At 41.0% G+C, this 17,535-nt stretch overlaps 1 protein-coding gene across 3 annotated transcripts in view; it reads left to right on the top strand.

The window, feature by feature from the left end:
• LOC122793475 (myosin VIIA and Rab interacting protein) overlaps positions 1 to 17,535 on the top strand; it is a 2,819,605-nt gene that overhangs the window by 2,446,513 nt on the left and 355,557 nt on the right. For all 3 annotated transcript variants that reach the window (XM_044061523.1, XM_044061522.1, XM_044061521.1), the window contains one exon: positions 9,597 to 9,758. In XM_044061523.1, coding sequence (XP_043917458.1) covers positions 9,597 to 9,758 — 162 coding nt within the window. The remainder of the gene's footprint in view (positions 1 to 9,596; positions 9,759 to 17,535) is intronic.

Here is a 17,535-nt window from a genome sequence, read left to right as displayed (position 1 = left end):
GCATTCCGGCATGTTACATTACAGATTCACCTGAGTATCCTTCCAGTGGTGGACCATGGCTCCCACATGTCCATCATAATGGCATTACTTCCACCACCAGCTATTGGCCATGTAATATACATACTTCCCGTTACAAAACACACACTATGATGGCTTACATCTTGTCTGTCATTGCTGACCTGCACAGTTAACAGCTATGGCCCACTACTCACAGGGACAGACACTATTGTTCATAACAGTTGTTCAGTTGAACATCATTGCAACAACACCTGATGGCACATATAACTCATTCCACATCACCTATCCCATTGTAATGGACAGGTAGTACATTCTAATACATGTACATGTACTTTGCATACCTGTTGTGGGAATCTCTCTATCTCTCTCTCTCTCCCTCTCCCTCTCTCTCTCCCGTGAATGGATTGAGCTGCTTTGAATAGATTGCAGCCTGGCTTTAGTAGGTGATGCACTTGATCATGTGATGGCCTCTGCACCAATCAGTGTCCTACACTTGCTAACTGCTGTGTAGTACTTCCAGTTACCATTGTCTTGGCAACCACCTACTATAAATCCCTACATCATGTGGGCGTGGTCCCTTTACCTTTCCTGTGTGCTGGACATCCTTCCTGTGTGTGGGCATCAGTGTTACAGACAGCAGGTAGCAATACCTCTTACAGGAGAACTGGCACACTCATGCCAGCTACATATTTGTAGGAGGTTCCAGAACTACAGTGTGAGTAGAGTTGTGTTATGCTTTGTGTAATACTGATGTTACAGGGTGTGTGTTTACATACTAGTTTACCTTGGAATGCAGTCTGTCTGCATAGCTCAAAACTGTGGGCCTATCCTCTTGGTGGCTAGAGGTGTGCCTATCATGTTTTGTCTGTACACCACACAGGTCCTGTGTCAGATATTTCACTGGCAGTGTGTGTGTGTTGAGTGTTATCAGTACATGGCTACATCCATTTATGTTTCTAACCTCAATTCCCTAACTAAGGGTATGTTGATGACTATCCTGTAACATCAGCGACGTGCTTAGTGTATGGCAACAATTTTCCACATATGGGCCTGTGTTCCAGCCTCTGTCCTCCACCTACATACCAAGCTTTGCACATATGACATGCTGTCAGAGGTTGTTCTGTAGTGGGCTGTGAGTATATCACACTGTCATTGCTGCCATCAGTCCACTGCTGTTGTAGCCCCCACACATACGGTGGGTCTGGTGCCATATATTTGTGGGCTTCACCTACACAATACATATGTGCCCTTATGCACTCCAGAGGCCAGTGTATGTAACTGTGGTATATTTCCCTGTATTATTGAGTCTGGGGAGGGGATGCACCATAAATGACTTAGGCTGTTACAAAATGTGGGGGTATCAGGGGTGATCTGCCTTAAGGCATCTGGATGTACAATACTATATACTTTACCTATATTTACATTACTTACATAAATTGGGTTAATGCAGGCCTACTGCCTCCTGCCATACAGACTGTTCTGTTTGTCAGTGTGCTTGTGATGGTGTCAGTTATGCCTTGTTATGTAACTGTTACATCCCATTTGGTCAACTGAAGTCTATAGCACCTAGTGATTTTGTACAGAGTGTAGATAGAGGCTGCTGAACTATACACCTGCATTACTTACTGTTGATTGTTTGGTATCCTGTGGCCAAGTCTGTCTTTACTATTGTACAATTTGAAGGACTTGGCCTGGACAGCGACAGTTATGAATTTTTCCAGACTACTGTTTTAGTATAACTGTTTCACAGTTGCATTACTCTGTTTATATGGATGTCAGTGTCTGAACAGCAATATGACATGGTATATAGAACTGTAATAGTACACAAATAAAGGTTTTCCATTTCTGCAAACCTGTGTGTGGTGTTTTTTCTTATACCCTCTCTGTGGGCGTATGTTGCAGGCAACGGTTGTCATTTGTATGGGTGGCCCATACAGTGTCCAGTTGTTAAGGTGTTAACTGTAGGCATAGTGTCTGCTCCATATTGTGTGCACCTTCTACATATGTATCTTACTGTACATATCTCTGTATGTGTATGTGTAGTTACATGTATATATATATATATATATATATATATATATCTGCATGTGTATGTATAGTCACATGTATATATATATATATATATATATATATATATATATATATATATATGTATATCTGCATCTGCATATATGTGTCTGTGTATTTGTATCCTGGGGATGTTGATAGCTTCCACATTTTACATTTCATGTGGGAGCCAGACTATACTGCATGATATGTTACCAATACCAGCCTGACATCATACAGGTGGGATGTAGTATTGTTAACATCTTGTGCCCATGTCGTGTCAGGTCCTGGTTATGGGATCTGCAGCACTTGGTAGTATATTGCAGGGCGGACATGTTTGGCTGTGGGGGTGTATGCCTATTCGTACAAGATGTATATTGTTTGGGGCCTCTCAACCCTATTAATGGTGCATGTAGACATATATGTTTTTGTTAATCTACCATTGCTATCTACAGATGTATGGCCATATATACCTATATCGATAATATGCATCTGCTTTCATATATGTAACTATGTCCGTATATACCTACATAGATATATATCTGCGTACATATATGTTACTTGCAGTGTATATGCAGACATGTAGGTGTAGACATATATATGTGTTGATGTAGGCATTTGCATGTATATATGCTGATATATATTTATGTATATGTATATATTTCTAAATATATCTATATTTCTAAATATATATATATATATATATATATATATATATCTACATATATAGATATGTTGCATCTGTTTAGATATTAATATATTTATACACACACATACAACTAAATGTTGGAATACAGTCTCTGTACTGTTGACTGACTGGGCTGGATGATATGTTTGTGAATACATCAGAGTTATGTATAGCTGACATGAATTAGTGGTAAATCACTTTGGCTATGGTATACAGGGTCCTGGGTTTGAGCCTTGCAGAGTCTGTTTATTTTGTTGCTGGTCAAAACACGGGCTGTTGGATACAGAGTGATTAAGTCACTTTAAAGCAGTTGTAAGCTGGTTTGCGCGGATTTGCACAGAGGTAAGCACTGCTAAATTTCCGGTTACAGTTTCTTATACTCAGTTAGCTTCTAAATTGCTTAACATGTGCAGGCATTGCTTACTCCCCGCAAATAGGCTTAAGCCCACTTAGTGCTGCTTAAAAGTGCTTACTCCTGCTTACCCCACTCTAATTTCTTTAAAAGAAAAGAAAAAAAGTGTTGATACGACAGTGGTGAAAAAGGGGCACAAAGATGGAAAGATTAGGGAAAATAGCTAGGGATGTGCAGGAAGGGTGTAGGGAAGGTCCATAGCTGCCCATTTCTTCTACAGCAATTGCTGTGCATATACACTGAATTTGGAGGTAGATTTAGACACTCAAACCCCTGGGAGAGGTGTGAGGACAACAATAATAAGTTGTGATGCCAATTAGACCGGATTACATGTGTCCAGTGGACACGTGTGAAATGGACAGCTATGTATGGGGAGAGATTTTTGTATGGGAACAGATTGCCCTTTTTTTTTCAGGTGAGAGTGGTATATTGGGTAGGGGTAGTAGGTATATTTGGGGAGGTAGGTTGGGTAGGTTAACAGACAAGACAAGCAAGATGCATACAGGGGTGGTATATGACACATGTTGGGGGGTAAACACCTTGATGGGGAGGGGTGTTGGGATATCGGAAGCCCACAAGCCCCCTAGTGGTAACAGTGGAACTGAGGTCCCCACCCATGGGCAGTCACCACTGCCCCTTTACAGCCCCGCAGGTGGCTGTGCTGGGGGCTGAGCTGCAGAGCCAGGCTGACTCTCTAATCATGACATGCGGCCCTCAAGCTGGCATAGGAGATCACCAACCTGCGGATCGATCTCTGTACGCACCATGACCCCAACCTGGTGACAGGTGCCGGTCCGTGCCCACTCCCGGGGGGGCATGCTCCATTCCCTGAGGCGGTTCCACCCGAAGGTGGTGTAGGACCACCTGATAGGGAAATCTGGGGTTGGTCCCCAGATATGCTGGTGCCCGGTGCCACGGCCAGCTGAGGTGGGACAGGTGGATCTGCTGGGACTGGCCTTCCCAAGTGTGCTATAGTGTTTAGATCTCATCATATATGGGTTAGTAATAGTCAACACATTCCAGGGTTAGGTATAACAGCATACATAGATATTCCCATTAACCCAGACACTAGATATGGAACAGTTGCATAGCAAAGAGAACACATGCATATATGGGACCACAGTGGTAATAAGAACAGCATGCAGGTACATTGATGGCACCATGCCAACAATGTTGGAATAATTCAATATGGCACATGCATGGGAACCAGTAAAATATTTATCAAACAATTGGACATTATCAGTATCATTACATACCATTTGGGGTGGGTATGTTGATTATTGTTGGAGATAACATGGGGGGGGGAGAAAGATGTCAATTAACAAGTAGTATATTCCTGTAGTCCACATTACTTTCCTAGTCAATGCTGTTATCTGTACCTTACAAGTCTTATTGCACTACCCTATAGCCTTATTTTGGACAGTGATATGGCTGTCATCATCATTACACATGAACCAGTTTTACCTGCAATATACACCTCTTACCTGGTATACCTGTGGAGGGAATGTTTGTTAACACTGACTAACTGTTTGTACACATACACCCAGATTCCTGGTTGATGTTTTGCACTATGCTATCCAACTCTTTCTGCACAGACTCTGGCCATGTGATGACCACATGCTGGTGTGCCTGAACATATCTAGAATATTGCCCTCTTCCACCTTTAGTGACCTGACACACACATATACATGCTTTCCTACACAGTTAAATTATGTAGCACAGTGTGGGTGACAGTGATCAGTGATACTTTATTATTCAGAGAAACTGCAGCACTCACAATCCCCTACAATACCAGGATGGACAGTACCAGTACAGGTTATATCGGTCTGTATTTCTCAGCACAGTGTTCGTATCCAGTGTACCTGTGGGAGCAATGTTTGTTAGCACTACCTGACTGTTGCCACACAAAGTTCCAGATTACACATTAGTATTATGCACATACATCTCACTCTGTTACTGTACACACTCTGGTCACAGCTTGACAACATGGGAGTGTAGATAGGACATAGTTGAAATATTACTCTCCTAACAGTTTTGGGGGTTGCTACAGTGACAGATGTATTCTCATGATGGTTGACAATCACTTGTTTTCCCTGTTTGCTGGCTACACATCTGGGATCATCCCACAGACTTACCAGGGGGACAGGAAGCAGATATGGGCACATATACTGGACATTCTGGCCTCATGTGTACAGTTGTGGGGTATCAATCTGTATGCAGTCTAATTCCACTCCCAGGATTCAGATCATGGCTGTGTCTGCTACAACTTAAACACTTTCCATCACAGTTGTGTCTGCTATATTGATATTGCTGTATATCTCCAATCTGCTTTCTGTCTTATTAATCCAATGTGCTTATGCATTCTGACCTTGTATAACAACACTCTTATACAGATTTCCTAGACAGTTATATGTTGTAGATTAGTGTGGGTGACAGTGATGTGTAATATCTCATTATTCAGAGCAACTGCATATCATTCTTGTATTTCTGGGCACAGTGTTGGTATCTGACAGACCTGTGGGGGGAATGTGTATTAGCACTACCTGAATGTTCCTACACACACAGTACCAGGTTCCACATTACTATTTTGCACATACAGCTCACTCTGTTACTGTACACACACTGACCACAGCTTAACAAGTTGGGGTGTAAATGGGATATACGTGGCTTCTTAGTCACATAAGATATTGGGGAGTTGCCAGTGTGCCAGGTTTGTTATCATAGAGTGTGTCAATCAGTTGTATTGCCTGTTTGCTGCCTATATGTCTGGGATCATCCCACGGATTTCCCAGGGGGATATATTGGTAGGCAATAGATATGGGCCACTTTAATAAACATTCTGGACACATCTGTACAGTTGTGGGGTATGATTCTGTATGCAGACTACTACAAATGGCAGGATTCCAGCCGTGGCTGTGTGTGCTAAAAAAACATTTCACATCTCAGTTGCATGTGCTATTCAGTTTTTGTTGTCTGCATTTTCCCTGTTCACTATGTGTCTCAGTTGTACTAAATGGCCTCTGGGGATTACACCTGTCAAATACAGGCATTCCTGCACATTCAATTTATGGTGCATGGTGTGGGTTAACAGTGCTTAATAAAACAGTACTATTACATGATAGCAAATCTACATTACCATATGATACCAGAATATACACATGCAGTCCAACAGTTAGACCTGTTTTGTCAGGATATTACACTTTTATTGACATACAAACAATATGAGGCTCTTCCTGCCATATTCTCTAGTGTATGCAGTACTTGCCTTGAACAATACAGGTTTTATACTAGCAATTAATTTACTACTACTTTTATTTTTATTTCCTATGACAGTAAAAGCATGAGTATTACTGACCTGCCTCGTGTCACAACCTCACCAGGTGGCTGATGTGGGCCTCCTGGTTCATGGCCCACTCCTTTGCAGCTGTGCAGGACATAAGAGGAATATGTAGCCATACCTATCCATGATATATCTGAGTTGGCACTTATTACACACATACTGGGGTGATACTTACACATGTCTGGAACATCCCCCTGATGCTTTAGCCTCTTGGAGCCACTCCTCCAAGAGGTCCCCCTTGTGCCGCTTCAGGTTGGCATAGTGGTGCCTGACCTGTTCACCAGTTTGGGTATGCCAGTGGCACTGGTGAGTCACGGGTGAGATGGTCCCAGGCCTCCGCCTTACATTGGGAACCCAGGTACTGGCCCTGCAGCAGTCTCTGTGCATGGTCTTTAACTAGGTGTCCTGCCATGACCTTGGACTCCTGGATGCACCAGCATTGTGCCCGGAAGTGCACTCCTTCTGCCCTTGCTGCCATAGTGCCTAGAAGGGGAAGCTACAACCAATTATGAGAAGTATTCCTGCCTCTTGGGTTTAAGTAGAGCCGATTTCCCACACTTTTCCATGATTGGCTGGTTTTGAAAAGGCTCAGCTATGGGCAAACCTGCTTACCTAATGTTGGCTGGTCTACACATTGCTCACACCTCCTAAGCTGGCCTGTGCAATGCTTAGCATTGCTTACATTATACCTTCATTATACTGCCTTTTTGGCATTGTGTTATTATTCATTACACCTTATATGTATGCCTAGTACCCCTGATTGATGTGTACGTAAACTCTGTGGGCTCCTTGTGTTTTATTTGGGACTTCAACACTCTATTAACATTACACCTCACTTCTGGGCTTACTGCTGTATTCCAGTTCATATATTTATGTTATCTAGTGGGTTATGGCACATATGACTGTGTACTAATGCCTTTCACAGGTTCAGTTTGGTTATACTATGGTGAGGACTTGTTTGCTACTACCTCATTTTTCTGTACTTCTGTGATGGCTTGGTGGATAACTACTGGGACTATGGTGTATAGGGTCCAGGGTTCAAGAGTTGTATGGCTGTTTATTTTGTTGATGGGCAGAACAAGGGCCATTGGATGCAGAGTGATTAAGGCACTTTTGAGCAGTTGTAAGCGGGTTTGCACGATGGTAAACACTGCTAACCTGCCGTTACGTCTGCTTACAGACAGTTAGCTTTGTGTAGGCATTACTTACCATCACGCAAACGGGCTTAAGCTCACTTACTAGTGCTTAAATATGCTTACTACTGCTTATTTGTGCTTACACCTGCTTACTAGTGCCTTATTCATTATAACAGTGACACCTCACATGTGCATTTACTGCAGTACTCCAGTTCATAAACACATGTTATTTAGTGGATTATGCAACAAAAATGTTGGTCATAACGTACTTTGCCATGTAAAATGGAATGTGCTGTACTGGGACTCGAACCGGGAATGCCTGCTTATAAGGCAAATGCTCTGCCCACTATACTATTGCTATGCTGCTTCATTTGCATATATCTTCCTTGTTAACCTCTTCAGCTACTTTAACCGTAGCTAAGTGATGGCCACACCCGTGCACCTACGGTTAGCTGTAATTGGATTTTTAAAGAAAAAAAAAGGGGGTTTTCATTTTATTTCTACATTCTGTTGCTGTTATACACAAGGTGGACTGTTGGTGGGGATATGCCGTCACCTGTGAGCGGTCTCACTCATTGCATACCCCTTTCTGCTGTTCTACATTGCAGGGGCATGTTTATTCTGAGAGCTCTGCTCTCAGACACGCTCCCTGCACTCTTACACGCTCTGTGTAAGCCTAGGAGCTCGGGCAGCACGCATCATTAATATGCATGGTGCACTGCCATCCTGCTCCTAAACAGTCACTTCCGTGCAGGACTAAGCTAGTCCTGCACAGAAGATTAGTAAGTCCGGGGAATATGTATTCAATAAAAGTTTTATCAGATATTTTGTGTTTTCTAGTCTCTCAGAAAGATTACACCAAGTGTACATGTAGTCTACACTTTGGTAACCTTTATTAATCCCTGTTGGTATGTAAAGCTACAAGAATATCAGAAGGAAAACATTTTAAAATTAGAATGTAGAAGATGTACATTATGTCTGTGTTGTCTGCTCACTAAGAACAGTGTACACTTAATGTACATTTAGTGTAGGCTTTATTGAATCTTGCCCATTAATGTCTTGGAATCCATTTCCTGAGAATGTAATAAATTGGTTAACCTAATCATAATCCTGTATATTAAACAGTTGAATTTTGAACTGGCCAAATATATAACTGATCATTTTAATGAAGCTATGTAACTGGAGACCATAAGTCGCAACTGATACATTACTAATCTTAGGTATTAGATTTTTCTTTCTTGCTTTCTCTGTTCCTGCTGGGTATACTGTGAAATAAATCTTAACAAGGAGATAGCCACTGATTCTACGAGCCATATCTGAACAATCATTGAATGAATGTTAATCAGTGACCATTACCCAGTATGTGAGTTTAGCGTACCCTAGCAGTAGAAGAACAGTGATGTATAGGCTCTATTTTTTTAATAAACATAAAGAAGAAAGAAGTATCAATACTGCATTTATCTGATTCTGATTATTTTAAAGTCTCAAGTCAATGTCCATTTATTGGATAAATTAGTCATATGCAGCATTAACATTTAGAGCATGAAAGGTTATAAAATGCATTCTCTTGTAGGTTACATGAGACACGTCTTACATAAGTGCTTATGCCAAGCCAAATTAGTGAAACATGGAGTTAGACGCACTACGCATTCAGTACCTAAAAGGAGCAACTGTCATTATACTGTACATTTATATATGACATTCATGTAAACATTTTCCTGTTTAATTAGGATTAAACACCATTCCAGTATTGTTGGTAATTGTTACTGCTGACCAACTACAGCTTTGAAATGTTGCTGACCAGTTTATGAAATGTATAATGCATATTCTTCCATGTGCTGTTACTTACATAATGCTGGTTTAGTATCACGTGTATCACTTTATTTTCTAAATTGTTTTATAATAAAGCTGCAGCAGAGCCACATAAAAACCTGCTTGCTTCCTCCATTCATTCAGGTCTACATGACAGCTGGAGCAGTCTATGGACAAGAAGGGCAGCTGAGCAAGTTAGAAAACTCTGCACGATGCATAAACTGTGTGAGTACAGAAACAGAGCTTGCAGAACTGGAAGATCAAGTAGCAACATCAGCCGCACAAGTCCAGCAGACAGAGATTCAGGTAACACCATTCTTTTTAGAAAATGTCACCAGTTAAGCTGTCAGATATGCAGTAGAGTTTTAGCTATGAAAAAGTAAAACAAATTTGATTAAATTTAGGAAATTTCAAGCACGTACTATTTGTTTATATGCCTTTTTATCTGATTATCAAAGCAGCACACTATGACAGAAATATTTATTAGACAAATTAAACATATTCTAGATAGTGTTTTTAGAGCTCCTTACTGAAATCTCAAGACTAGAATTAGGGAATACCTTAAAACAGAAAAAAATGCAAAAGACGTGCAAATATCAAACATTACTCTTCGTCTTTAAAAATTATTTTTTGCAGAGCCAAGCTCCCATGCAGCCCATACATCCCCCATACTTATATATATATATATCAACTCTGAGAGTGCCATACTGTGCAGAAATGATAATATTCTGAGAAATGGCAACCTCAGGCTTTGTATATGTATGTCCAGATTTTCTACCATTTGGATTCCACATTTGGGACTTGCCAATGCCAAGATTTCAAATGATTATCAAATCAAATGATTATCGTTTTTAGCACTGTGTTTGTATTAGAACCACACAGAGCACATAGAACACAAACACACACATGTAGACAAACATGCTACTCTGGGTCTCTGGTTCTCTGGTTCGCAACAGATGAGACGCACCCCCCCACACAGAGACTCAGACCTGTTTCAGAGGGGGCCCATACAAGTCAGAAAATGTTGTTACTTATAATAAATCAATTGTTCAGTAGTAGGTTTATGTGTGATTAGACTAACTGCAGATTGAAAATAATAAGTATTTGACTACATATCAGTGGTACGAGAGTAATGCACTTATCCACATGTTTAACTGTGTGGTTAGGGAAAACCACCCATCAGTTCCTGAGGTCTAAACGCTTGTGTAGGCATAAAAAGAGTGACCATAAAATTAAGTGAATGCTCATAAGTCTGACTCAAATCTGGTTGAATTAAAAATTGTTATATACTGTAGCTAAGTAGAAGTGTCCAGGAAAATTAATGTTTGACTGAAAAGTTGATGGGCATAAACTTGCAGGATTGCTTTATTGCAGTTGTGTGTAGATTAATGTGTAGGTAAGGGCAAAGTAAGGAGATAGATTTAGTGTTGTACATGCTTGGTGTTGTGTGTATTCTGTGCCCTTTTGTCTTATGTACTAATACTGTGAGGGAAAATGTTTTTTTTATTAATGTAATGTGTCAGGTAGATGTTAAGGCGGGGTAGGGTTAGTGTTAGCACACATGACTAAGGTGGTGCAGGGGCCATTGTCTTTTGTTTGCATCAGTTATGATCTCAGTTTATTCATTCTGTGCACTGCAACACCTGCTTTATCCCACTTTTTCCATTCTAAATTTAGGAGTACGTGCTGGCCTAGTTGACGAATAGGCAGAAGTTGTGCAGAACTGCATCTGTAGTAAAATATTTTCAATGAAGCTTTAGCTCATGGGTCATTGACTTAATAAGATTGTATAGAATAGTTTTAGTCTCAAATTTCAACTCTAACATTGGCATAGTAGTCTTTGTTTTCCAAACATTAGCTGATTAGGGCCTACTCCTGTAGCACTATCTGGAGTAACTTACTCTGATATCAGAGCTCTCTGAGGATCAGTTTGTATTAATGTCTTTCAGTTGTTTATACTGATGTCTCAATGGCTGCATTTGATTGAAGATGTTGAGGACTTGATGGGGTATGTGTAAAACCATAGTTGTCAACAAACTGTTGGAAGTCAGTCAACACAAACTGTTTACCATTGCATTTAGCCAATCCAGTAGGTACTCTATATCTTGTGAACATGGTTTTTAATCTGGTTATTACTTTTGGATAGTTGTAATTGGTTCATGTCTTACAAATATGTCACGAGAGTAATAGTCCACTACTATGAGGCAGTGGCTGTCATTCAACAAGAACCTTCTGGTAAGGGTGGTGGTATTATGGATAATACAGAACTGATGCTTTAACACAAGCTTTGCAATGTCTTGGTTGATAATTGCTTATCATACTGACATTTTGGACCCTTCTCAACATTTTATGAGACCTTAATGTCCTTCTACATGTTGTGATGAGGGTACTAATGTGCTGTCTTGGTACAGTAATAAGCCATAATGTGTTCATAGCTGCATTCTAACTGTGTAATCTGATAATAGTCGGTCACATACACTGTTGGCTGTGTGACAGCATGTTAGTACTTAGGCTGTTGTTAGGATTTGTCTTACACTGCTGGAAGCTTCGCTGGAGCATTTCTCCATGACCAAGGCATGTCTTTTTCAATAGCTCTGTTGATGAATATAGCATCATTGAAAGATGTGTCATGAGATTGTCCAAGAAGTTAGTCATGCCTAGGGCTTGCATTGAGTTACACAAGATGGACTCAGCTAATCTGACCTTGCTTGTGTCTGGTCTTATTCCACTAGTACTTATGCTGTGACCAAAGTAATGGAGCTGAAGTTATACCAAACTCTATTCTTTTGAAGTAAAAACTCTCCATAGGAGTAATGCAGGTTGTCAGCTTTTGGCTTTCATCCTCTAGGGGCATTTCATAAAATCTACCAGAAGCATCTAATGTGGAAACACTGTAGTACTGAGTAGTTTAAGTGCTATTTCCTGTAGTGTAAATCAAATGAACCTTTTTCATATAACTGCATCAGTTGAGCCTTTTTAGGTCAACTCACATTCATAGACAGCCATTTTTCATTATTACTGGGACCACTTGTATTAGTTTGAGCTCTGTCTCTGCTTTAGACAGCATAGGAAAGGGGACCCTCCTGGGCATGAGCAAGGCATATGGAACAGCATTCAGTTTAAAAATGTGTTTTTCTACCTCTGAACAATCACAGATAAACCCCACCGCAAGGTATTTGATTTAGCATTTAGAGAAGCTTGTTCACGGTACCCAGTGTGAAGTTGCCAGTCGGAGAGTTTTAATGATTAAGTGCAAGCAGTTAAGGAAGTGCTGCTTATGCTGGCTGCTGTGAGCGGCGATATATTATTTAAAGCTAGTCCTGAAATCAACCGGAAAACCTAGAAACTGAATACTGAGCAAACAATCATTGTCTAAAGACAGGTGTTCCTATTCCAAACATTTTTTAGTGGGAGAAGTGCCATTCTTGTTGTGTAGGAGCTGAAGGTGCCAAACCACACTAGTGCATATCATTTATACACAGTACCCACCCATGAGACATGTTGAAAGCAGGGAATATCTACTGTGACATCAGGGATATTTAATTTGTTTTAATGTACATAGCTGGCCAGTTGATGCTACCTGGTGTAGCTTGTTGGTGGGGATGGGGGTTAAACTACAAATGAGGTCTGAAACAAATATGTATACTTCCATTTTAGGAAACACAAAAGGGGTAGCGGTGCAAGAAGAACCAATAAACCAAAAAACACCACACGCCTGTGAGGATAGTCCCAATAAGATCCAACACTCTTTATTCTTCCGAAACAGCACAATCACAATGTGACACTTCCATTTTAACCCATGGTGTTTGATCTTTAAATATCTCATACTTATTCTTTTTAGATGCAGAATAATGTTCTGTTTAAAACTGCAGCTCTAATCTGCATATTGTGTGTGAATATTGAGTAGGGCACTACAAATATAAGTATATAACTTTGTCTGAGAGCTGTGAGTCAGTGCTGCCCTGATCATTTTTTGAATCTCACGCATGGGATATTTATTTCATTCAGCATCACCAGTTTTAGCTAAAATGCAAGCCAGCTAAATGACCATAGTTTTTATGCCTCGTTGCTGTCCAGTTTAATTTGTGCTTAGCTACAACCTGCCCTTCTAACCAGGTGTAAAGACCTTGAATCTGGTCCACAGTTCATCACACTTTGGAGTGAACTGCCAGATTGCAGGGGTGTGAATTTATCTCTATAGAGGTGTATTTAGTCTAAAGTTCTGGATATGGAGAGGCCGCTCTTTCTATTCCCAAGCAGTGCTTTTAATGTTGGAAGGTTTCTCTATGTACATATACTTTTGAAAGAAATACACATTGTGGCAAATGTTTCAAATTTTTTCAATGAATGCCAGGGAAAGGACTGACATTTGAAAAACATTATTAACTCACATATTCTGCAGAGTTAATTGAAGTATTTTTTTACCTTTCTCCAGGACTGGCTTCATTCAGCATCATGGCTTCACCTAAATTTATTTTAGAAGTAGGAGGAAATCCGTACCACACTGTATAGGATAAAGCAAAGGATATGGTAAAATAGTTCAAAGTGTTAAGGTATATCACCATTGCACAGTTACATTAACAGAGAACTAGCCTTTGGGTTGGTTGTTGAAATTCTGAGGATTATATTAGCAATCTTTGGAATAGTGGTACTGCAAATGCTAATGTGGACTAATATATATAAAGTCCAAAGTTTTTGTGCCTGGGAATATTCCCCTAACTTCGTAGGTTCATAAATAGGCCAGCTGCCCTTGTAGGCCATTTTAAGCCTATCCAATTCTCCCTTTTGGTGCTTGAATTAATCTGTCTCATTTGGTATTAGATTTATGTTAGACCTGTCCCATGGTCGATAATTATAAATTACCGCTAGTAAGAATAACTGGAATCATACCATGGATGATTTGAAGGGACCCATACATGGGGTAAAACATTTTGGAGCTGCATCTGTCCTTTAGTAGTACAAGGAGTGGTCCTGGCGTAAAATTTATATTACTCATCCATAGATCCAACCTGCACGTGAATATAGACAGGAATGAACTATGTTTTATGTGGAAGGGGAGTCTGTTCTAGACCAAGGTACAAGAGGTGTCAGGGCTTCAATCCCTCCATATTATGAAGTGCATGCAGGCATGAGGTGTGATGGCTGCAGTCCCTCCATATTATGAAATGCATGCGGGCATGAGGTGTGAGAGCTGCAGTCCCTCTATATTGAGAAGTGCATGGAGACATGAGGTGTGAGGGCTGCAGTCCCTCCATATTATGAAGTGCATGCAGGCATGAGGTGTGATGGCTGCAGTCCCTCCATATTATGAAGTACATGCAGGCATGAGGTGTGAGAGTTGCAGTCCCTCCATATTATGAAGTGCATGGAGACATGATGCTTGAGGGCTGCAGTCCCTACATATTATGAAGTACATGCACACATGAAGTGTAAGGGCTGCAGTCCCTCCATATTATGAAATGCATGCAGGCATGAGTGTGAGGGCTGTAGTCCCTCCATATTATGAAGCTCATGGAGACATGAGGTGTGAGGGCTGCAGTCCCTCCATATTATTAAGTATATGCAGGCATGAGTTGTGAGGGCTGCAATCCCTCCATATTATGAAGTACATGCAGACATGAAGTGTGAGGGCTGCAGTCCCTCCATATTATGTAATGCTTGCAGGCATGAGGTGTGATGGCTGTAGTACCTCTATATTACAAAGTTCATGGAGACATGACGTGTGAGGGCTGCAGTCTGTCCATATTATGAAGTGCATACAGGCATGAGGTGTGAGGGCTGTAGTCCCTCCATATTATGAAGTGCAATGAGACATGAGGTGTGAGGGCTGCAGTCCGTCCATATTCGTCCATATTATGAAGTGCATGCAGGCATGAGGTGTGAGAGCTACAGTCCTTCCATATTATGAAATGCATGCAGGCATGAGGTGTGAGGGCTGCAGTCCCTACATATTATGAAGTACATACAGACATGAAGTGTGAGGGCTGCCGTCCCTCCATATTATGAAGTGCATGCAGGCATGAGATGTAAGGGCTACAGTCCCTCCATATTATGAAGTGCATGCAGGCATGCGATGTGAGGTTTGCAGTCACTCCATATTATGAATTATATCCAGGCATGTAGTGTGAGGGCTACAGTCCCTCCATATTATGAAGTGCATGCAGGCATGAGGTGTGAGGGCTGGAGTCCCTCCATATTACGAAGTGCATGGAGACATGAGGTGTGATGGCTGCAGTCCCTCCATATTATGAAGTGCATGCAGGCATGAGTTGTGAGGGCTGCAGTTCCTCCATATTACAAAATGTATGGAGACATATTATATACTGAGGTCATTCAACCATGGGGAAATAAGGTAACTTTTGATGAAATGGTCCATCTATTAAATGGGACTCAAATATTTGTACAGCTATCAAGTACATACCAGGTTAACAATTTACTGGATGTGTCTGTTGTTATTGTTTATTAATATTAATGTTAAAATTAAAGACCTATATTTAGGCTACTTGGGGACTCTGGTTAACGAAAGTCCTTTCAAACAGGAACATGGAGAGTTTGCTTTGCTTTGCTTTCCTTTCTCTGGTACAAATTTAGCAGCTCTGTGATAAGCTGACCCCAGCTTATGCAGACCATGTAACTACATATGTTGGCCGACTCCATGACATAGAGAGCTAGAGATCAGACTGTAACTCATCTAACCTGGATTTGGGTAGTGGACCAGGAGAGTTAAATAACAGCTGGGAAGAGGAAAGAGGCACTGCCTGCTTGCATCTCCCAGCTGGGTGGTTTAGATCACATCATGGGGTGCATCTCCTCTAATGAATCATTAATGGAGACAAGAGACCTGGGGGCAACCACCTGTTATTTGATCAATGGGCAGGGTTGCCTGAAGGGCTACATTACAGAATTGAGCAATTACCTTGTAGTGTACCCACAGCACACCACTTCTCTGAATGCTTCTTAGACATGCATGATAGGATATTAAGGTATAAAAAAAAAAAAAAAAAAAAAAAGCCCTGATAACTCCATGGATAATGGCCACACCATGATTATGTCTTGCCCAATTAAGGAGCAAATGGTCAAAGTCAGAGAGTTCAGTCAGTTGTCAGGTGTGGGAGGCCTGAAGAAAAAAATTAAATAAACATGTATCTTTTCCTGGAGTTCATTCTTATTGCCATTTATCATGTCATCTTTCCATCTCTCAGTTGGAGGTCTTTGGTGGCGCAAAGGATCCCTGCATGTCAATTTTTCTGTACTTGGTCGCTGCTGCTTTCCTCATGACTTCTTCAAATTCTTCTCTTTAGCCTTCCCAATATTTAGCTTCAGTTTCCCATATTTTAATAGGTCTTCAGTAGAAGCAGTCTTTTCATCTCCAGGCCTAAGCTATTCAGTCTTTTGATTAGAGGCATCTCTCCAGTCAATCTAATCTGCCCTAATATCAGCCGCTATATAGATTATTCTGACCCTATACTCCCAAGCATGGACCTTGCTAACATTAGGTCACCTATAGTGGACTGTGCTACTGTTGAACGTCCTGATGTTATATCCTCTGGCATCATCTGCTGTGTTGTTGTCCCTTAGGACAGTTGCTCCTTCCATCACTAGCAGGGCTGTTTCTGTCTCCATCCAAGACCAGTGAGACATCCAGAAGAAAGAATCATTTATATTTTCCCTTTTTCACCGCTCAAACAAAAAAACCAAACAAAGTTTGCTAAAAAAACACACATAAATACATGAAAGCATACTCGGAGGTTCTAAATAAAAATCTGCAAAACCAACAGAGACCTCCAAAGCAAACATCCAAGCAACCTCCACCCCCCAACACAAAACATGAAACACATACTTCACAAAACCAGTGTGCCATGCAACCACAGCCCTTAAGGCAAAATAACATACTCAACATACTAGTAATAGGTGACTCTATAGGCAGGCACACCGATGTCCCACTCACTAGGCTGAATAAGGAGAAGGTTACTGTTAGCTGCCTATCGGGTGCCAGGATCCACCACATAACACAAGCACTCAGGTCACTCCAGAACAAGTACAAATATGACTCTGTCATTGTCCATGTTGGTGTGAATGACCT

The sequence above is a fragment of the Protopterus annectens genome, chromosome 2.part0 (assembly GCF_019279795.1).
Source record: "Protopterus annectens isolate FY-2018-M chromosome 2.part0, PAN1.0, whole genome shotgun sequence".
NCBI lineage: Eukaryota > Metazoa > Chordata > Ceratodontiformes > Protopteridae > Protopterus > Protopterus annectens.
The sequence above is the reverse complement of the archived record's forward strand: the minus strand, read 5'-3'. Positions and strand labels throughout refer to the sequence as shown.